Below are 19,283 nucleotides of genomic sequence, written 5' to 3' on the forward strand. Positions count from 1 at the left end.
TTTACCTGGGAAAGTTCTGCTCCAACTGCTGTCAAAATTATTATTTGCAATGTTTTTTGGAATCTATCTTCCCTCAACAATGCTCCTACAAGCTATCTAATCACAAATGAAAACAAAGAAGTCCCATTACCCAGGAAAAAGGAAATCTTTGGCAAGTAACTTGGTAAGTACTCAGTGACAGATGCATCACTGTACCAAAAGCTTTAATCAACAAATGGGACATGCTAAATAGTACAAGGGATCATCAGAACCTCATCTCACACAACAGAATTGAACATCTGAAGGTGAAGAAAAAAAGGACAAAACCAAATAAAACAAATTCAAAGTGCTCATTCACACTGCAACTAAATCCACTGCACACTGCTGCATGCTTTCTGCTAGACTACTAAATAAATTCAAGTGAAACTGTTAGGTATCAATCTAATGCCCTGAAAGACTGGAACTAAGTCTTTTGGATACCATGGCACTGATTTTCAAAAGAAGAACATGCACAAACTCATACACTTCATTTATTCTTATACTTGTTACTGTGCATTAAAGTGTGTGTTTGTGCAAATAAGTGCACAAACAATCCATCAAAAACAATACAATAAAAATTAATAATGCAGACAGCATTCACATCAGTATAATACAGGTTTCCAAGCTCTTGCTAATTACCATGAAAGTTGTTCCATCACAGTTATATTCCACGCTGTCTAGCACATTAATCCTCATTTCAACGACATACACACTTTATATGGCTGACTTTGTCTCGGCATAAACATACTGCTGAAACATAAACACACTGCCAACATCACACCTACACAGTTACATTTATATATAAACTTAACTCATTATTAGGCAAAACCCAACACAGTATACGACTTCCAGTTTTTGGGGACGTACTGCTCTTGGATTGAAACCAAGCGATTAAATGTGCCACAAAGGATACCAGTGTGTGTCAGTGATCATGTACTTTCAGAGTGCTGAGTTAGCACTCGTACTTCAGTACCATTCAGTTGTGAATCCGACGTAGGTTACAACTTTTAGAACTGTAGTTAGTTTTGCTTGAACATAAGAAACTTTGGGAACCTTCTCACCTCACATTTGAAAATTATACTTTAAGTCAAATCTTTTCTCCTCATCCTCTACACAACCTCTACCAGCAAAACCCAAAAGGGTTTGTGTGAAGGACTGGGTGAGGCTACAACCAACCTGATCTAAAATGGCCCTTCCAGTCAAGGTCTTCCAGGCTACCTCGGCTTTATTACTCTATTCATTAAAACCCCAAGATTAGTCCAAGTGATATTTTAATGACTAGCCTCAAGTTAAAAATATTTAAAATACAAATCTCAGGTTATTGGCAAGATCTGACACTATGTTTATTGGTAAAGAAACATTGGTAAGATCTGACATTATGTTTTGAGGACTACCAGATTTTAGATTTTTTTCAAATGTTTCAGTACTGAAGATACCATACTATATCAAACAGCTCTCTTCCTCCCCCAAGGCAATTGTTTCAAATAACTACATCAACTACAAAGTTCGCGAAGACAGACAAGTTCACATACTTAAGAGATCGGTAATAGAACAGTGGCATTATTCAATAATCAGCTGATTTATTCAAACTTTAAGTATACAAGCTTTTACTAACACACGCAGAAGCTAGATTCCATCCTATTCTTTCATAACCAACACAAAACTTCATTAGCAGATATTTTTCAGAAAAGAAACACTGTGTTTATAATTTTCCTCACTAAACCAAAGTCACTGAAGCTTTACTTGTACAACATACAAGTGAAAAGAACAACAAAACCTCCTTCCCACTTGAAACACAATACACACTATGCAACAGCACTCAAAAAAAATCTGATCAAAATTTACAAGCAGTGCATCTTAGCAGTTCACCAAATTAGGTTCAACGACAGCAAAGGATAATTAGAAATGCTCTAATACCCTGCATTACCCAAAGGTTTATTTCCTGCCTGCTTGCCCTTGAGGTATTGTGTAAGATGATAGCTCTAGTTTTTCCAGGGAACTTGGGAGTTCCTCTGTAGCCACTGTCACCCAAACAAGTTAACAGGGCTTCTTCATGCAGCTCTTCCTTCACCCACACAACACCCTCCAAAAAGCACCATACAAAACAAACTTCCCAATCTCAGTCTCATCTCTGTAGCCCAAGAGAGTGTAAACTTGGCCCACGACATTTCAGAAGCAGATCAGTAAAATGGAATGATGAAAGTGTGTGCTTACTTGTCTTATCAACACAAAGCACAACTATGAACAGCAGCTGGCCTATGCTCTCCAGAGGCCTCTGAAATAGCAGTGAACGCTATTTGATTCAGAATTGGTTCAGAATTGAAATTTTAAATAAATGTTAGTATTCAAATAATATTTTACAGATCTAGGATGCATAATAACAAGACACGTCTGACAATCCCTCCTGGTTAGAAAGACAGCAAGGGTGGGTTTTTTCACTTTCTTTTCCTTCCAGGAATGTATTTTCCACCTGCCTACAGCTGAACATTCACAAATGCTACTGTGCAGACACACCACCCAGTTTTGACGTGCAATTTCATTATGGCCTAGAATCTACTCTTATTTCACCAGACCAGCAGCAGAACAGCTCTGGAGAGTTCAGAGCTTGTTTCTTAGACAGTTCAATCTCCACACAGATTTCAGATATGACAACTCCTGATTTGGAGAAAGGTAGATAAATCTAACAGTTGTTGATAATCTGCTAATGGGTGACAGAAAGAATTCAGAACAAAAGCAGCACTTGCACTTGACAGCAAAGGAGTCAGAGTTCTGTCTGCAGTAAAAACTTATAGCACTGCCAGGGAATGCTTTGAGAAGGTACTGGAACCTGGGAGCTTGGTGCCACTGTCCCTGGCACAGGTATTGATCAAGGATAAGCATCTTTCTGCAAAACAACTCCCAAGTTCTGCCAGTGAGCTGGCACAGATCAGGGACTGCTCCCAGCAGGCAGTTTGGATGTGGCCACCCTGCTTTGGAGCACAAGAGCTTAACAGCATGGAAATGGGCTGTTCCACTGCCAGCTGCAAAGCAGCCCAGGTACATCGATTCAGCAGTACACACCCACCTTTAGCTCAACACTGCTGTGGCTGAACAGTCCCCAGCCCGCCCTGCAAGAGGTGTATTCCCAAGCCAAGAGCTTATTTCATACACTGCTTGCTTTTGTCTTAGTATCTCCTCTGTAGTGCGTAGTTTTTGTATTGGGATAATTTTTTCCAAAACCCCATCACTGTGAAGTCTCTGAAGACTCTGCACAGCAGAGTACAACATCTGGAATGTTGTTAAGCAGAATTAATAAAAAGGTTTTCTTGCATGCAAACAGGAAATGTTTTAAGTTCCCCAACTGCAAAATTCCAACTTCTTTCTCTTAACCAAATACTCTGATACATGAATGGCTTTACCTTCATACTTCAGTAAAAGATCTGAAAGCAACTTCACCCACAGCTGCTGTCCACTGAGGACACTGTGCAGCCCACTTGCAATTTCAGAAGAACCCACTGAAATCACCCTATGATTTCAATATGCTTTGCTTCAAGTCAAAGCCATTAAACACTCAATGAAGCAGATGGTGGCAAACCCCTGAAATACACCATGCATGTATACTGCACAGCTATAGATACATGAATACAGAAAAAAACCCAATTCCAATAGGTTGGAAATAGTTAACATCTAGAAAATTAAGTTTGTGAAACACTTAAGGTTCTTAACACTGGATAACTGATAACTGATCAATGCTACAAAAAACATCCTTAGGAGAGGCAAGTTTGCTGTAATGTCAAACGAAGTCAGAAACACTTTTTCCTGAAAGAGATAGGAATAAAACAAAATGCAGCTATACTATTTCCAAGGAAGAGCTGATGAAACCCAAGCTATATAATACAAACTAGAAGTTAAAGGAGAACTTTCCCAGGAAACATGTGGGAATGCAATAAAATTGGCACTGATGGCTTTTTTCACAGTTAATTCTCCAGGGCTCTAATGGCATCCCCAGATCTTCACACATTTCCCACCAGCCACAAGAAAGTAGTCTGCATTATTTTTGAAGTTGAGGAGGCATAATAAGTGTAATTATATTTTTTTATATATCTACATATACACACACACACACACATATATATATAAAACAGATCTTCTCTCACCAGGAATATAAAACTAAACCCTTTAGAACAAAACAACAACACACACAGGTGGCTCTGTGTGAAAAATCAAAACCTTGTTAGCTATATCAGGAGTATTTCCATTACTGGCAGACAGATGGAAGGGGTCAAGGCTGGAAAGGTGACATCCATCATCTCAGTCCAAGGTCTGGTGGTCTAACCATATTTACCAATTATCAGAATAGTCTTCTACTGAAGATGTCTACAGAGGCCAAGACAGGCCTTGCCCATATCCAACACACCAGCTGTTAAAAAGATGGCTGTTAAAGTTTAGAGATAGCAGTATATCATTATTCATGTCCCAGGACACATAATCATAGGACAATGTCTTTTCAAAATTTAGAAATGACCAACAGAGTATTCTTACCAGGATTTCCTTGCCTATTTTCACTGCACAGCTTCTTAGTTCCTTCTTACACTTAAAACTGGGCCATCTGTTTTTCCATATGTGTAAAGGTTTTACAAGGACTTAGAAGCTGAAGTCTCAATGGCTTGCAGGAGGCCAAGTCTTTCTCATTACATCTTTTCAGCAATTCCATCCAACACAGACACCTTTCCACCTTCCGTAATGAAGCTCCCTGAGTCCTAAATGATTTCTGGGTCATCCTCTCTTCAACTAAAATACTGCTCTACACAAAACTTTGAAGAACAAAGGCATCTTAGCCCACATAATACCATTTTTGCAGCCCTGGGGTTTAATGCATCAACAGAAAATAAACCTTCAAACAGTTCCATTGTAAAATATAAATATTTAATTGTTTATACCATAGGTTGTTATTATTGAGGAAAACAAAGACAATCCTAGGCAAACTGCCATCAATGTTTCTAAAAGCAAGGGTCTACCACAACTATTTTTCTCTATCTGGTTAAGCCTGGGAAACTAGTCTGCTGCTGAGGAGTGGCACCTGCTGGCAGACAAGCACTCCACAAAAATCAGATTCACCAGTAAAACAAATAATAAAAAATTTTTAAAAGACAAATCAGAGTTCACATTATTCACAAAGCAACTCTCACTTCCTTCTTGATTGATAGGATGATGATGTTTTTCTCAACAGTGTTTAACTCCTTTCAGTTATGCTGGCGGTACTGAATTGCCCATGAACCAGAACAACATTGCTAGCACTACCAATGAGATTTCTTTTCACTTCTCAATCAGCAGCTGAACTGAAGAACAAAAGACATGTTTGCCATTTAATTAAAACCCTTCACATCATGGATCTCTTAAATAAATTCTTACAATGACTCACTGTAATGGATGTTAAATAGCTCACCAGGGTACTTCACTGTGAACAATAAACTGGATTTAAAAGGCCCAGAAAACAACTGAATGTCATGATTTGCTGAACACCTTAAAATTAATTCTAAGCATAAAATCAAGTTTAAACCACTGCAAATAAAGTACATAGACAGAACAAATAATTGAACATGAACCAAAATATCCTTAATTTTAGAGAAGCCTGCTTGTACCAGAGCCAAAAGCTGACCTACACCTTCCACAAGGTTTTATTCCTGGAACTGTGGCAAACTGTAATTTGTTGGCTTAAAGTATCATGGTGAATCACTGAAACATGCCATATTCATTTTGAAAGGGACAGGAAAAAAGAGAAAGATCCAGTTTAAATGTTTTACTGGTGTCCAGGAATAAAAGCAGGAATAAATAATATTTTATACTATATTTTCATTTTTGAAGAAAACTTTCTTTTTAAAGAAAACAGTACTATGCAATACCAACATATTTTGTAACAGCATCTTACTAACAATAAAACTTTTCATTTGGTGAAAAAAAATTTCCATTTGGAGTATTACTATACACTTCCAAAAATACAATTGCTTTAAAACTCAATAGATCCATTATGAAAAAACTAAAATAACTAAATTTTTTTAAAAGAGTTTTGTATCTACATACTGAGGCTCCATCTGCTCTGGGCATACTCTCCTGGGGACTACCACGGCTGACCTGAATTTTATAATCACGGAATGTGCCAAGTTGGAAGGGACCCACAAGGATCAGTCCAACTCCTGGCCCTGCACAGGACCATCCACAAGAGTCACACCCTGTACCAAAGAGCATTGTCCAAACACTTTACCAATGCAAATCCAAACCAGAAAGCACATTACGACAACATTATGACTAAACCAAGTGGAAACCACAATAAAGTTTTCTAGTTGAAAAGCCTTCTCAAAATCTGGAGCATTAAGTTAACAATTCTCAACATATATTTCAATAAATAATTTAACAATAATTGAATCTGTAGGAACTCTAGCTTATATTACTAAATTCAGCATCCTACTTTTTTCTAGCACAGGAACAAGGCTTCTCTAGCTAAGTATTTGCTGCCATCATGTGTACACTTTAAAAATTGCAAACTTATGAACAATACTTTTCCTTCATCAGGTCAAGAATCAGCCATGAGAGTACACAAAAGGGCGTTACAGATGTCAGCCAGAAGGTGACGACGTTTCAAGGATTGCTAATGTGAGTTTTTACCTCAATACAGACTGCCTATTATAATCCAAATTCTATTAGAAACACCACATGCTTTCACTATGCAATCATAAGAAGCAAGAAACTGATTATGAGTAAATGGTATTTGATGGCCCACAAAAAAATAAACCAGTTGCTCTGACTTATTCCATGCAAATATCAATACTTCCAACACCACCCAATACCTTCAGCCATGACATCTCCAAAGAAGCAATGGTGATGGGGACTTAAAACTCAAATCCTTTCACACATTTCTTCTGGTTCAGGAAGAAAAAAAAAAAAAAAAGAATAAAAAAAAGAATGTTGCAGTGACCTAATGTTCATTTCCTCTAAATTATGGAATAGTTCAGCAAGAAGAAAAAAATACTATAAAGTTGCATAAAACTAGTTTATCAAGTTTACGCCATTCAGTGATTCCCACAACGAAAAGGAAGGTGCATCTACAGTGTGTCTGTTGTTAGCCAGTCTTGAAATATGGGTGCAAGGTCCATTTAGAAGGTATTTTACAGATTTACCTAGTTACTGCAGCGAGAAAAAAGTGCATCATGCTCTCTTTCATCTTAGACTGTTCTGCCTCTCACTAATGTCCCTGAAACAATAAAAACCAGCATATTAACAGGACTCAACCCCCTCACACATCAATAAGCCTGAAATCCAACACTCAGTAACTCTGCTTCTAGTATGAATTCTAACTTGTTCACTAGAAATGCCTCATTACTATACATTACTTCTGGAAATTACCTTTAAAAGCTGTAAGTTCAAACATTTTATCAGATACTATGATTAAATATATTTTCCAAATTATATCCTTCAAAAATACAGTTTGAAATCAGCAGATTTGAGTCAGAAACAAAAAATATTTGAGCAGAAATTTTCTGCTTGATGGATTCCCAGGAGTGAGCTGCACAAAAAGCAGGATATCACTAAGACTACGTACGGTTGTAAGTACAGTCAGCTTCAGCCTCAAAAGAGCCAAAGCTCTCAGCATTACAAAAGATAGCTAAAGCAACATGAATGGTGATAAAGACATGACTAAATACAAGATTATGAGATCAAAATCTCGGGTTCAGTTTCTTGCAAAAAACAATACGCAATTAAATTACTTTAATATCAGTGAACTGTATAAAAAATCTTTCATTCTTCAATGGGTATACATCCTTATGTCCTAAGTATAGCTCTATATATAAAAATCTGGGGCTTTAAAACCCTTCAAGATGCATAACTCTATTTGTACAACCTCACATTATGCTGAAAGAAGAAGAAGAAAAAAAACCAAAACAGTTTCCAAACAATTATTCTGATGTGCTCCAGATGCCATTTAAACTTGCAGAAAATATCAATTTTGTGTCTACACAGGACAGAAAGGCACATCTATACAGTACATGCAATTACAGCACTCATAATATTATTGCAGTAATTACAAAATATGGTACTTGACGGCACTTGTAGAAAGTTGGCAGTGTTTATAGTGTTGATAGTAGAAATGCACTGACAACGCAGTAAAACCTACCATGCTTACAAAACACCATGCTGACAATATTCACACAAGTACCAAACAAATGCTAGAAGGAAGGCATCAATAAAACACAAACAAACAGAAATCCTTGTAGCATTGCAACTGCAATTCATACTCTGTTTGTTTGTTTGACCCACTACATTGTCTTAAAATGCAACAGAGTTCAGACCTCAATACCTTCATCTGAAAACCTAACCCGGTAAGGTTTTCTAAATTCTACTGCAAAATACTTTAAATACTAAAAATAGGGCTGTAACTCTGGAGGCAAAACAATCAGAATACCCATCTGCTCCCCTTTTTTTTTTTGTTTTGTTTTGTTTTGTTTAAATGTAAGAGAAAGCAAGAAATCTAACAACACTCATACTTGCATACATACAACTTGAAGAAAAGCTTTTTCGGACACCCATGTGCTTTCAGTAACCTGTGTCATGTTAAACTTTTTGAAATGGCTGTCAAGGAATACTGAAAAAGAGGAATCAGCCTAATTCACAGCAAGTAAGATAAACTTACGTTCAAAGAGTATTTGGATATCTGAATGCACAAAGTAACAAATTGCTGATCATTGCAGCTCTAATTTAAAAAAATATGGAGGTCCTGAGAATTATGTGTTATTACATTTATAATTTATATATAATAAAGGCTTTTGATTCCCTAAGTTTCACACACATACACAAGTACAACGGTATGTTAGCTAGCATGGTTATGCACATGCTGTCTCAAATGGCTTGGACAGAATTTTATAACACCACTAGATGGAAACCTGAATTACCTTTTACACTGACAATTCTGTAAATGCTCCACTACTGGTTCTGCTTCTACTGTGTCTGGCTGTTTTTTATTTAGCAATCTATTCTCACACTGGCTGTCACCAGCCTGTACTCATTAGGAAGGTGTCCGTGGGGCAGACATTCACAAAACTTCTACAGTATCTTCAGCCCTGAGAGCATTAACAGAAATATGCCCTGCCAGTGCTACCCAATGCAAGGAATAAACTGTTACACTCAGTAGACATGCACCCCACTTCTACAGCAATTTAAACTTCTCAATCTAAGTTACAACTAATAAAATTGCTACACTCTGCCACAGAATTTCAGTTCAGGGATTCAATTCATGTCACATTTTAAATATCAAAGGCATGCTACAAAACCATCTGAAATTTATAAACCTATTTGCACATCATGTATTTACACTTGCAATGTTCCTTGTTGTGAGGTGACTGGCACACGCAAGTGACTGACATTACTGCTGGATGTGACCCCTATGGCTTGGATATTATTTCCTGCTGTGTCAAAACACTTGTAAATAAAAACTTCAACTAGCAGATAATCAATTATCAAAACAGCCATCTGACTAGCTACATGCAATCACAGATATGACAGCATATAGATAATTGGTATGGTAACATGACAGAAGCACTGAGAATACTGATGCCACAATTTATAAAATTTTAGATTTGGAAAATACAGCAAAGGTCTAAAACCAGTATGTACACAGGGGAAAAAAAAACAAAACAGCCCAGCTAGAAGTCACTGGCCTCAGCAGTGGGCAGATGAACCTGAAAGAGAATGATGCTGCTTTCCAGGTGAGAAGTAACAGATATCCCTTCCCACAACAGATGTGCATCATGCACAAGCAAGTGGGTATCCACCAGGCTAGCCCAAGTCTCACCACTTCAGAAAGCTCCCAGACTGCCTGGATTCTCCGTGGAAAAGAAGCAGACTCCTGCTTCTAAACCCGAATCTGAAAGAGCACTGAAAGGATGGAAGAGATGGCATAATTTGAAAAAGATGTTATTTGCAGGATACTTCACAACAGAGATCCACATGGTCAACCTTTGCAATTGCATATAAAAACTAATTCAGGACACCCACCAAATCCTGGGTGCACCCAGGCAAAATTTCATCAGAGATAGACTTCAAATCTTGCAACCAAGCAGGCCACCAGGAATGCTAGGTCACAGCAGCAGCCTGATTTCCTGCGGCCATTCATATCCAAATCCCACACACTCTTCAGTTTATCAGCCACAACTCCCTGCCTCTCAGAAAAGTGCAAAATTCCTTCCTGCCTTTTGAGAAATATAAAAGAAAATAGAGGAAATTGACTCCAATGTAGTTCTTACAAACTAATAACTAGTGAACACCCTAAGTGGGGGATAAAAACATAGGACTCAGTAGGAATTTACTCTTAATAAGAAGGTTTTTATCCAGATAGCCATTAAAATCACTAAAAGCAAATTCCAATGTATCCGGTAATGTTAAAATGAAATACTACTCTAAAATCCTATTTCACAACTTTAATAAAAGTAATAAAATGGCAAAAAACCTAAAGACATATTTTACTTCCAAAAAAAAGTATTTCTTTGTCAGGAAAAGAAAACATCTCTTATGTAATGTACTTCACTGAAACTGAGAGCAGAATTCAGAATGCCAGCAGCAGTTTTATACTTATACAACCTACATTATTTGCTGAAAGACAGCACAAAGAGCAACCCACACATCCCATTCCCATTTCAGTCTGACTCCACTACTGGCCACAATTTCCTCTTCCACCCTCTTTGACTATTTGCTCTTCAAATTCTCCATTCAACATTTCAACATATTTTTGAGTGCCAGTAGCTTAAAAATAAATCAAGAGGGAAGATCATACTCGCCCAGAAAATTAATAATGAAAAAGTTCTGTAAGTGTATCCACTCATGAGTAGAAAGACGTATCAGAACAACTATATTCTCTGAAATATGACAGCATCCCACAATCATCCCAGCAAAGTAAATACTGCAAGTGACACAGACAACTGAAAATAAATTTGATGAATGACAATTATTTGTATTGCACCAAATATACTGATTAAAAAAATTTAGTCATTCTTGAGAGGCTACATGACCAGGTTCCCCAGACAGTTCATTTGAAAGCTTGTAAAAAGGCTTTCAGGGTCAAGAACGGCCAAAGAATTTCCAAGGCAATTTATTCGATCTATTAGATCGAGAAAACATAGTGTAATTCTGCAGAATGATTCTGCTCATCTTAGAGACAGTCCAGGCCTTCTCATCTACAGAGTCAGGCTTTTTAAAAAAGCCAAGTACAAAACAGTAATTTTCAAAATTAATGCTTAAATGTGAAACAAATTCTTACTGAAATTATTCCGCTGAATATTGTACCTATTGCAACCTGAAATAATCAATACTATCTTAATATTACCTATCTTATGTAAGCATTCTCATCAACTACCATATGATTTAGAAGACTGTTGAACTAATTGACTTATCATACCTGTCAACATTAATTCAATAGCATTCCAAGGTAATAATCAGTATCAATCTAATTATATCAGCAGTCTCCTGTAAATGAGTACCAATTATTTTAATTAAAATATTAAATATTTAGAAAATAGATAGGAACATATATTAATAATTTATACGCTTAATTTGAATCTACCTGAACAAGCATAATTCCTGAACAACAAAGCTTTGTATCCCCCTTTAATATTTTCCAGCAGTTTCCAGACACAAACTAGCAATCCAATACCAACGATAGGAAAACCACAATATTTACATTCTTCTACTTCTATATAAATACATATGGATTCGGTCGTACCCACTTAAGAACTCTTCCAAGAATATTCAGTGGATAGTTTCCCTATTTTATAAATGCAAATAGGTCAGCTTAGGTTTCCTACAAAACTACATTAGCCATCTACATGGTTGGCTCTAACACTAAATCCCTCAATTTCTGTGCATTCTAAACAAGCAGATCCCTTCTCATCTCCTTTACAGGAAAACAACATGAACCATTCACATACTACAGCAAATATAATTTCAGAGCTTTTTACCTCTTTTTTGCCCCCTTTATTTTTAAAGCTGACCTTAGAAACCTCCCTACAGGTTTTCCATTATGTTTCACAAGAAATAAAGGAAATTTGTTCAGTTTGTGAGACACAATCACAGAATCATTCAGACTGGAAAAGACTTCTAAGGTCATCGAGTCCAACCTTCGATCGAACACAACTTGTCAACTAAAACATGGCGCTAAGTGCCACATGCAGTCATTTCCTGAACACTTCCAGGGATAGTGATTCTACCACGTCCCCAGGCACTCTGCTCTTAACGACCATTTTTGTGAAGAAATTCCTTCTGATGTCCACCCTGAACCTCCACGTGGCACAACCTGAGGCTTTATTCTCTCACCCTGTCACCAGCTGCCTAGGACAAGAGGCTGACTTTCACCTGGCTACTACCTCAAATTAATATGCCCAGTTCCCTTGAAACAGCATAACTTAAATAGTAAGGGAGGCAGGGGGATCAATTGAGGCAAACATAATGTGATTGAAATGCCAAGCCTGTTTCCTAACCATTTAGCTAATATGAATCAAACTGGAGGACAAGAAAGCACACCACAGACTATGAACTAGTATATTCAAGCACACCCAGAAGGTCTGACTACCCAAAAAGAACCTGAAGAGTTTTAGCAATAGTCAAGTAGTTTCATGTTAAAATAAGACATCCTTGGAAATTTTCATTCAAAAAGCATTTGGGATGACTTATTAAGATTACACTGCATATTGAAATCCTCATTCACAGTCAAGAAACATCACTGCAATCATCATATCCATAATCTTTACCCTCTGATGAATATACATCAAGACATATTATTTTAACATAAAATTAAGAATACTAATTTTCTACAACATGAGACATCATGCCACTCTGTACCAGATGCTCTGCCCTGCATGCAACAGAAGGCATGAGGAAAGAACATTTCCAGATGGAAGCTGAATATTGACAACACTAAAGTGCATACAGCAAGGTATATACTTAGCCTAATGAACAAGCAAATTGCAAAGAAAAATGTTGGAAATGCAACACACCAAAACACTGTTATCAGAGCTGTAACTATGCATTTTTCCAAAAAAAAAGGAAACTTAAACTTAACAGGAAATTTAAACAAGCAGTTTGTATTAATGTTGTCGTGATTTGTTTGGGTGGATTTTTTTGTTTGGTTTGGTTGGTTTTTGTTTTGTTTAATAAAATTAGCATTATCACAGCTTCACTCAGGGCTACCTGTGCGACTCTTAGGCAAGAACCAGGCCCTTCACAGCTATGCTGGTGTGTCCTGCAGAAACTGCCCTGGAGCTTCCAGCCTGTTTCTGGTCAAAAGAGTGTCCTGCTGCCCAGGAAGGGTGCAAAGAATAAAGCACCAGAGAAAAAAGTGGTGCACAATACAGCTGCTCACCACCTGCTGACCGATGCCCTGCCCATGCCTGAGCAGTGATCAACCCCTCATGGCCAACTTCCCCCAGTATATATACTGAACATACTATAGGTTGTATGGTATGGAATATCCATTTGGCCACTTTGGATCAGCTGTCCTAGCTACTTTCCCTCCCAGCTTCCTGTGCATGTCCTCACCGGCAGAGCACGGGCATCTGAAAAATACTTGATTTAGAGCAAGCACACTTAGGAACAGCTAAAACAGTGCATTACCAACATTATTCTCATACTAAATCCAAAACACAGCACTGAACAAGCTGCTATGAAGAAAATTACCTCTATCTTAGCCAAAACCAGGTCAGACGACTGACACCAACATGAATTAGCATGTAATTAGAGCCCAGAGTTACCTAATCCATGTTTGTCCACAGTCCACTTTCCTCAATTACCTAGTTCAAATCTTCATGGGGCTGAGAACCACAACATAACACAAGATGCAAAGCTAGTCTCACAGGCCAAAAAACTGAAAGTCTGATTTAAATTCCACACTTGAAATAGATTATTATTTGGGTGAGAAAAAGATCCCAGAACAAAACAAAAATTAAAGATGAGAAGAGACATGTTAACTATCTGATAATATCTCCCAGCACCTTGTTAGAAGACAGACATATTTGCAAAGTTCTTTATACTCACACACTCAAAACAGTTATTAAATTAGTTTCCTTTCCTTGAACATATCATAGCTAATAGCACTAAATGTCAGGTTTCAAAATCCAACTTCAGTTACTTATAGTCCAATTTTTGTCACAATTTTCCCTATAATCTACTTTTAAAACATTTCAAAACTGAGAAATATTTTCACTATTTGTTTACTTCACTTTACAGATGGCTAAAGATATTTCAATGTAAACATTTCAATGTAAACATTTACTTCCTTTTCTAAAACTATTTTAAGGAAGATTTTAGCACTGAAAATAGTAACCTGTAACTTGTCTTTTTAGCACATGTTAAAATTGAAAGCAGTGATGCAGAAACATTTCAGCAATATCAGGTAAATGGCAACTGAGAATTACAATAGCATCAGGCATCTGAGAGGTAGATAAAAATTTCTCTGATCTGAGGATCTATCAGTTGGCAAGAGGCAATTAAAACATACTTAATCCTTTCCTCTGTAGAGAATACCAGGCAGTCTTCTCCCTGCTTATTCCTGATGCCCCAGCCCAAGTTATTTTAACCCACAAGATTTCATCTACTGCAGGTAGAAGAGATGAGTCAGTTCTCCCCTATTACCCTTCTACTGGTAAACTGGGAGGCAATGGATGCTACCTATGCTAACCACCTTCCACTGCAAAGCAGAACAGAATTTCCTTCCACAGAAAGGAAAATAGTTTTGAGATTCAAAAATACTACCACACCAGTAGTTCAAGGAGCATGAAAATTAATGGGAAGCTTGTCTACACTTTTCTCTCTTGCAGCTGTGTTCATACTTTAACTGCAGCCTGTCTGCGAAGTGTCTACACATTTGCCTGCCATGTGAACTTTTTGGGGGACCTATTAATATGCTAGTATCTGCTGGGGTCCAGGCATGTGGGGAAAGCACCTTATGGGTCTCCGTCCTCTGCTGCTTGTGAAACTTGTTACAACCACATCACTCGGGAGTGATCTGCTTTTCTCTCCTTGGTAAAACCATGCACTAAGTTCAGGGGAAGGGGTGTTAGGCAGAGAAGCAATGTTCACATAAGACTTGTTTCCTTAGGAAACACTGAAAAAATGTCACTCAAAACTGAAATGCAAGTTCATAGGGAAGCTATGTACCTAGCTAATTATAATTATACAATTAGTTATGTATGTAGCTATAAATATGTATATAGACTTATATAATAAATTGTAACAGATCATACGTATAATTGTGCATTTATATATACCTAATTATCTAACTGTTATCACTCTGTTACATATACCTGTGTGTCCATAACTATGATCACAAATATTTGAGGCAAGGCAATGAGAACCATAAAAGACAACGTGCCCAGAAACATGGAGCGACAAGGCATTCTGCAGCTCTGTAAGGAGCTCGCCTTTCAGGGGAGCATGCCCGAGGAGACAGAATCGACTGGGCTGGAAAAGACCTCTGAGATCACCGAGTCCAACCTCTGAACAGCTGCGACCGCCCGGCGCCCCTGACCTTGCCGGGGCCTGCCCTGCGCCCCGCCGGGCCCCGCCGCTCCCGGCCCCGTCCTCGCCCCGCAGGGCGGCGGGCACTTGCCTCCCACTCCCGCAGGAAGCGCTGGGCCTCGGCAGGCCCGGCCGCCTTGTGCCTCCGGAACTCCTCCTTGACGTAGCGGTCGCCCATGTGGCGCAGGGCGGGCGGCAGCGCCCGGTGCAGCTGCAGGATGCGGCGGTACAGGCGGCGCGCTGCGCCCGCCATGGCGGCGGCCGTGCGGGGCGGGCCGAGGGCCGGGCCGCGCCTCCTCCGCGGCCGCCGCGCCAAACCAGCGCTCCGCGGGCCCTGTGGGGCGGCACCGCTCGGGAGCCGGGAGGCTGCGTCTTGGCTGTGGTGTTTAAAGCGGTACCAAGAAATGCAGTTGGAAATAGCAGATGTAAAAATGCGTAGAGGATGTTGTTTTAAAAAGACGGATGTGGGTGGTAGGGATCACGATATATAGATATAGATATAAAGGAAACAGTTCATTTTTGGCTCCAGGTTCACCACCAGAAGAAGAGACTGTGCACTTAGCACCAGGGTGGCACAAATTAATTACGCCACGAAGCGCAAGCTTCATATGCTTAAATTTTATTTACTGGCATTTTCACTGTGAGACGAGAGGAGCCATAGCAAGAAACCTTACTGCCTCCGTGGGGCTGCTGGGGACTTTGTGCCACCACGTTGTCACTACCGAGCTCCTGCTTCCTCCTACCTCCCACTTACAGCCCAAGCTCCAGCTCCCGAGCTCTCCATAAAGCTTTTTCAGCAGCTTAACATCGCATCCAACTCGCCCATGCGGAAAAACCTTCAAATGTCAACAGTCATAGATACTATGGAAAAAGCAGAGTCAGGCAGTGGCAGCAGTGGCAAAAGTCCTGCCTCATTATGGGTGAGTGTTAAGCTCCTTCCAGCCAGTCAAATTCCTCACGATTCAAAACAAAAAGGAAACATTTCCATAGACCAGGGAGCATTAAGCTTTACTAAAATACTAGGAAATTACGTAAAAGTTTACTGCCTCATCAAAAGCCCAAGTCATGATATGAGAGCCACAGCATTAAAAGCAAAGTACAGGCTATTTTACTGACTACTATTTCTTTATGCTTATTTATTGTCCTAAGCACTTCACTGATGGAAAACTGAAGTTCCTAGTAACACAAAGTTACTGAAATAAAAGCAAATGCTTATAGGTTCACTTTTCCTCAACGACAGTCTCCTGTCCTTTTTATGCTGGTAATGCTGTCGGAGTGAGCAGTCAGGCCCTGGCAGAGGTGGCCTGATCCTAAAATTGATTGGTCTTGCTATATTTTCAAACTGTATTTTCTGCAGACAGTTCTTTGAGGAAGGATTTCTGGACCTAATGCATTTTGTCTACCATATGTCGTTCAATACATTCACAGTTTAAAAGGATTGAGGTTAAAAAACTGATTTGCAGTATCACTTATTTGCAGTGATGCAATTCCACCGGATCATGTCAGGGTGCATTCATTTAGAGAAATTATTAAATATTTTATTATATCTTGACCACCTCATGTTGCACGTTGAGAGCCTTCTCCTTGCTACATCCACCGTGTGTGGTTTTTAGGAATCCTCTTCCTTCCATGGCCTGCTTAAGCCCTCTGCTGGGCACTCACTTTGCCGCTCAAATACTCGCCAGGCTCCTTAAATACTAACTCAGGCAGATGTGTGACCTTCAACGTTTCTTACATCTTGTGTTTCTGTCCACAGAGACCAAAAGCCATTTTTGCCCGTCCTGTGGGGCAGGTTGTTCCTGCCCGGGAGGATTCCTGCAGATCTCTGCACCTCCAGGCTGCTTCAGCTGCAGCTCTTGAGCCTCTTCCTTGCACCTTCCCTAGGTGCTGCTAGAGGAGTGAATAATTTACCAGTGAATTCCCCATGGAGGAGGAGATAGAGCTATAAGCTCATCAAGCTGCTGATTACAGTCTAAGTTGTCAGTCTTTGTCTATTAACAATTTTTATATGCCTAAGTCCTCGAAGGTCTCTGCACTATCAGGCAATGTGGAGAGGCAGCAGAGGAGTTGAGTTATTCTTTGTGTATGGGCACAAAAGGTCTTCCCATCAGAACTCATTAGGATAGGATAGGATAGGATAGGATAGGATAGGATAGAATAGGATATTAGAGGCATTATTTCCATATAATGACCTCTCAATCATCACTACTCAAAATATCTGTGCCACACTTTGAATCCAGACACAATTTTAGTTAACACGCATGAGTGCAGCTCCTTTGCTTGCCTCTTGTTGGTTCCTGCCTCTGCTTCCAGGCAGCACTGCTTCTGTGCAGGGCGCTGGGGCATCTGTCCTACTGCTCCTGGTGCTCCACAGCCTGGGAACACTTCTTAGCTTGCATCTGAGAAAGAGGCATCTCAGGAGAATGGTTCATCCCACTCCTTTTTGGGCAAGTGGAGGCAATTAATCACTACTTCCTTTCAAGTGTCGATAGAAGGATGTACTATGGTACAAGTGATTTAGACAACCCGTTAGGGATTATTCTGTATCCAACCAGGCTTTAGAGAACTGGCCCAGTGTTCGTTGTGCTAGAATTGGTGGGGATCCTACCAGAGTGTCTTTGTGCCATACTCCATCATAGTGCCTTTGAATCTGGGGAGGCAGTGTCAGCTTTGCAATAGGTCAGCACAAAGGCGGGTGGAGTGGCTTAGCCAATATATTAAATCTCTATTTGCATGTCTGGTAACTGTATGAGTAGCATCTCAGCCTTTTCCCAAGGATTTACAAGAAATCTGTGGTAAAGCATGGATGCAAAGTGGCCTAGTTTCTTAGCCATCCTTCTGAGCTTTTGGCCCTGTGAATCTGCCAGAGTGGCCATGTTGTTTGCTACAGTCCTAATTCCAAATGTAGAAAGACTGGAGGAACACTTTCATGTTTATTTTTTCCTTTTATCAGTGCTATGTTGACTAAAGAAGGTGAAGCTGAAGTATTTATTGAGCTGGTATAATTGCTGTAATTTTTTAAATTATCAAGAGCATCCTGAGAGAAGTTCTTTTTGTGAATCAAAATAAATGATTAAATATAGAATGCATTGATGTGATATTTCTTTCCAGAACTGTTGGTAGTCCTGATGAACCTAAATTGTATTGTCATATTTTAAAAAGCCTCCACAGAATAATCTGCAATCTTCTTCTATAAACTGTGGATGGATGTTAAAGTACAGTCTAATTTCCTGCTATTAAAGAAAAAAGTATAGCCCTGTCCCATGTTTCCTTTTTTTTTGCATTGTGCAGATCACAATAAAATTGCATCTCTTACTTCAGAACTATGATGTTTTTAATAAACTCTCTAAGCATTTGAATATATTCAAGACAGTTTCTTTTTCCATGCTATTCCAGACCAAGGCAGATTCAAAAACCAAGCCAAAGATCTGTTATGACAGCACAAGTTGTCTACTAAACATTCTGTGGCATCTTCCAATGTGCTTCATAAACTAAAAAGACACAGAATTATCCCTGCTCTGTGGGAGACAGCTGCAAAATTAATACTTCCATAAATGACTTAGAAAAAGCTATGGGTACTTAGAGATTCTGAGGATGCTTCTGCCTCTGTCAAAGTGGAGTAGAGTTTTGTCCTTGATTCAACAGAAGCAGAATCAGTCCTAGAATGGGACTGTCTGCTTCAACACCCACCCAAAAGTTGGACATGCAGCCTACTATACATGGGTGCTATG

The 19,283-nt window shown here is 39.1% G+C and overlaps 1 protein-coding gene across 1 annotated transcript in view; it reads right to left on the minus strand.

The window, feature by feature from the left end:
* SDHAF3 (succinate dehydrogenase complex assembly factor 3) overlaps positions 1-15,838 on the minus strand; it is a 32,952-nt gene extending 17,114 nt beyond the window's left edge. Inside the window, exon 1 of the mRNA XM_042044001.1 lies at positions 15,644-15,838. Coding sequence (XP_041899935.1) covers positions 15,644-15,805 — 162 coding nt within the window. The 5' untranslated portion in view covers positions 15,806-15,838. The remainder of the gene's footprint in view (positions 1-15,643) is intronic.
* Positions 15,839-19,283: the final 3,445 nt, after the last annotated feature.

The sequence above is a fragment of the Corvus kubaryi genome, unplaced genomic scaffold (assembly GCF_017639235.1).
Source record: "Corvus kubaryi isolate FWS band 111438036 unplaced genomic scaffold, C.kubaryi_AGA036_p1.0 37398, whole genome shotgun sequence".
In the NCBI taxonomy this organism is placed as follows: domain Eukaryota; kingdom Metazoa; phylum Chordata; class Aves; order Passeriformes; family Corvidae; genus Corvus; species Corvus kubaryi.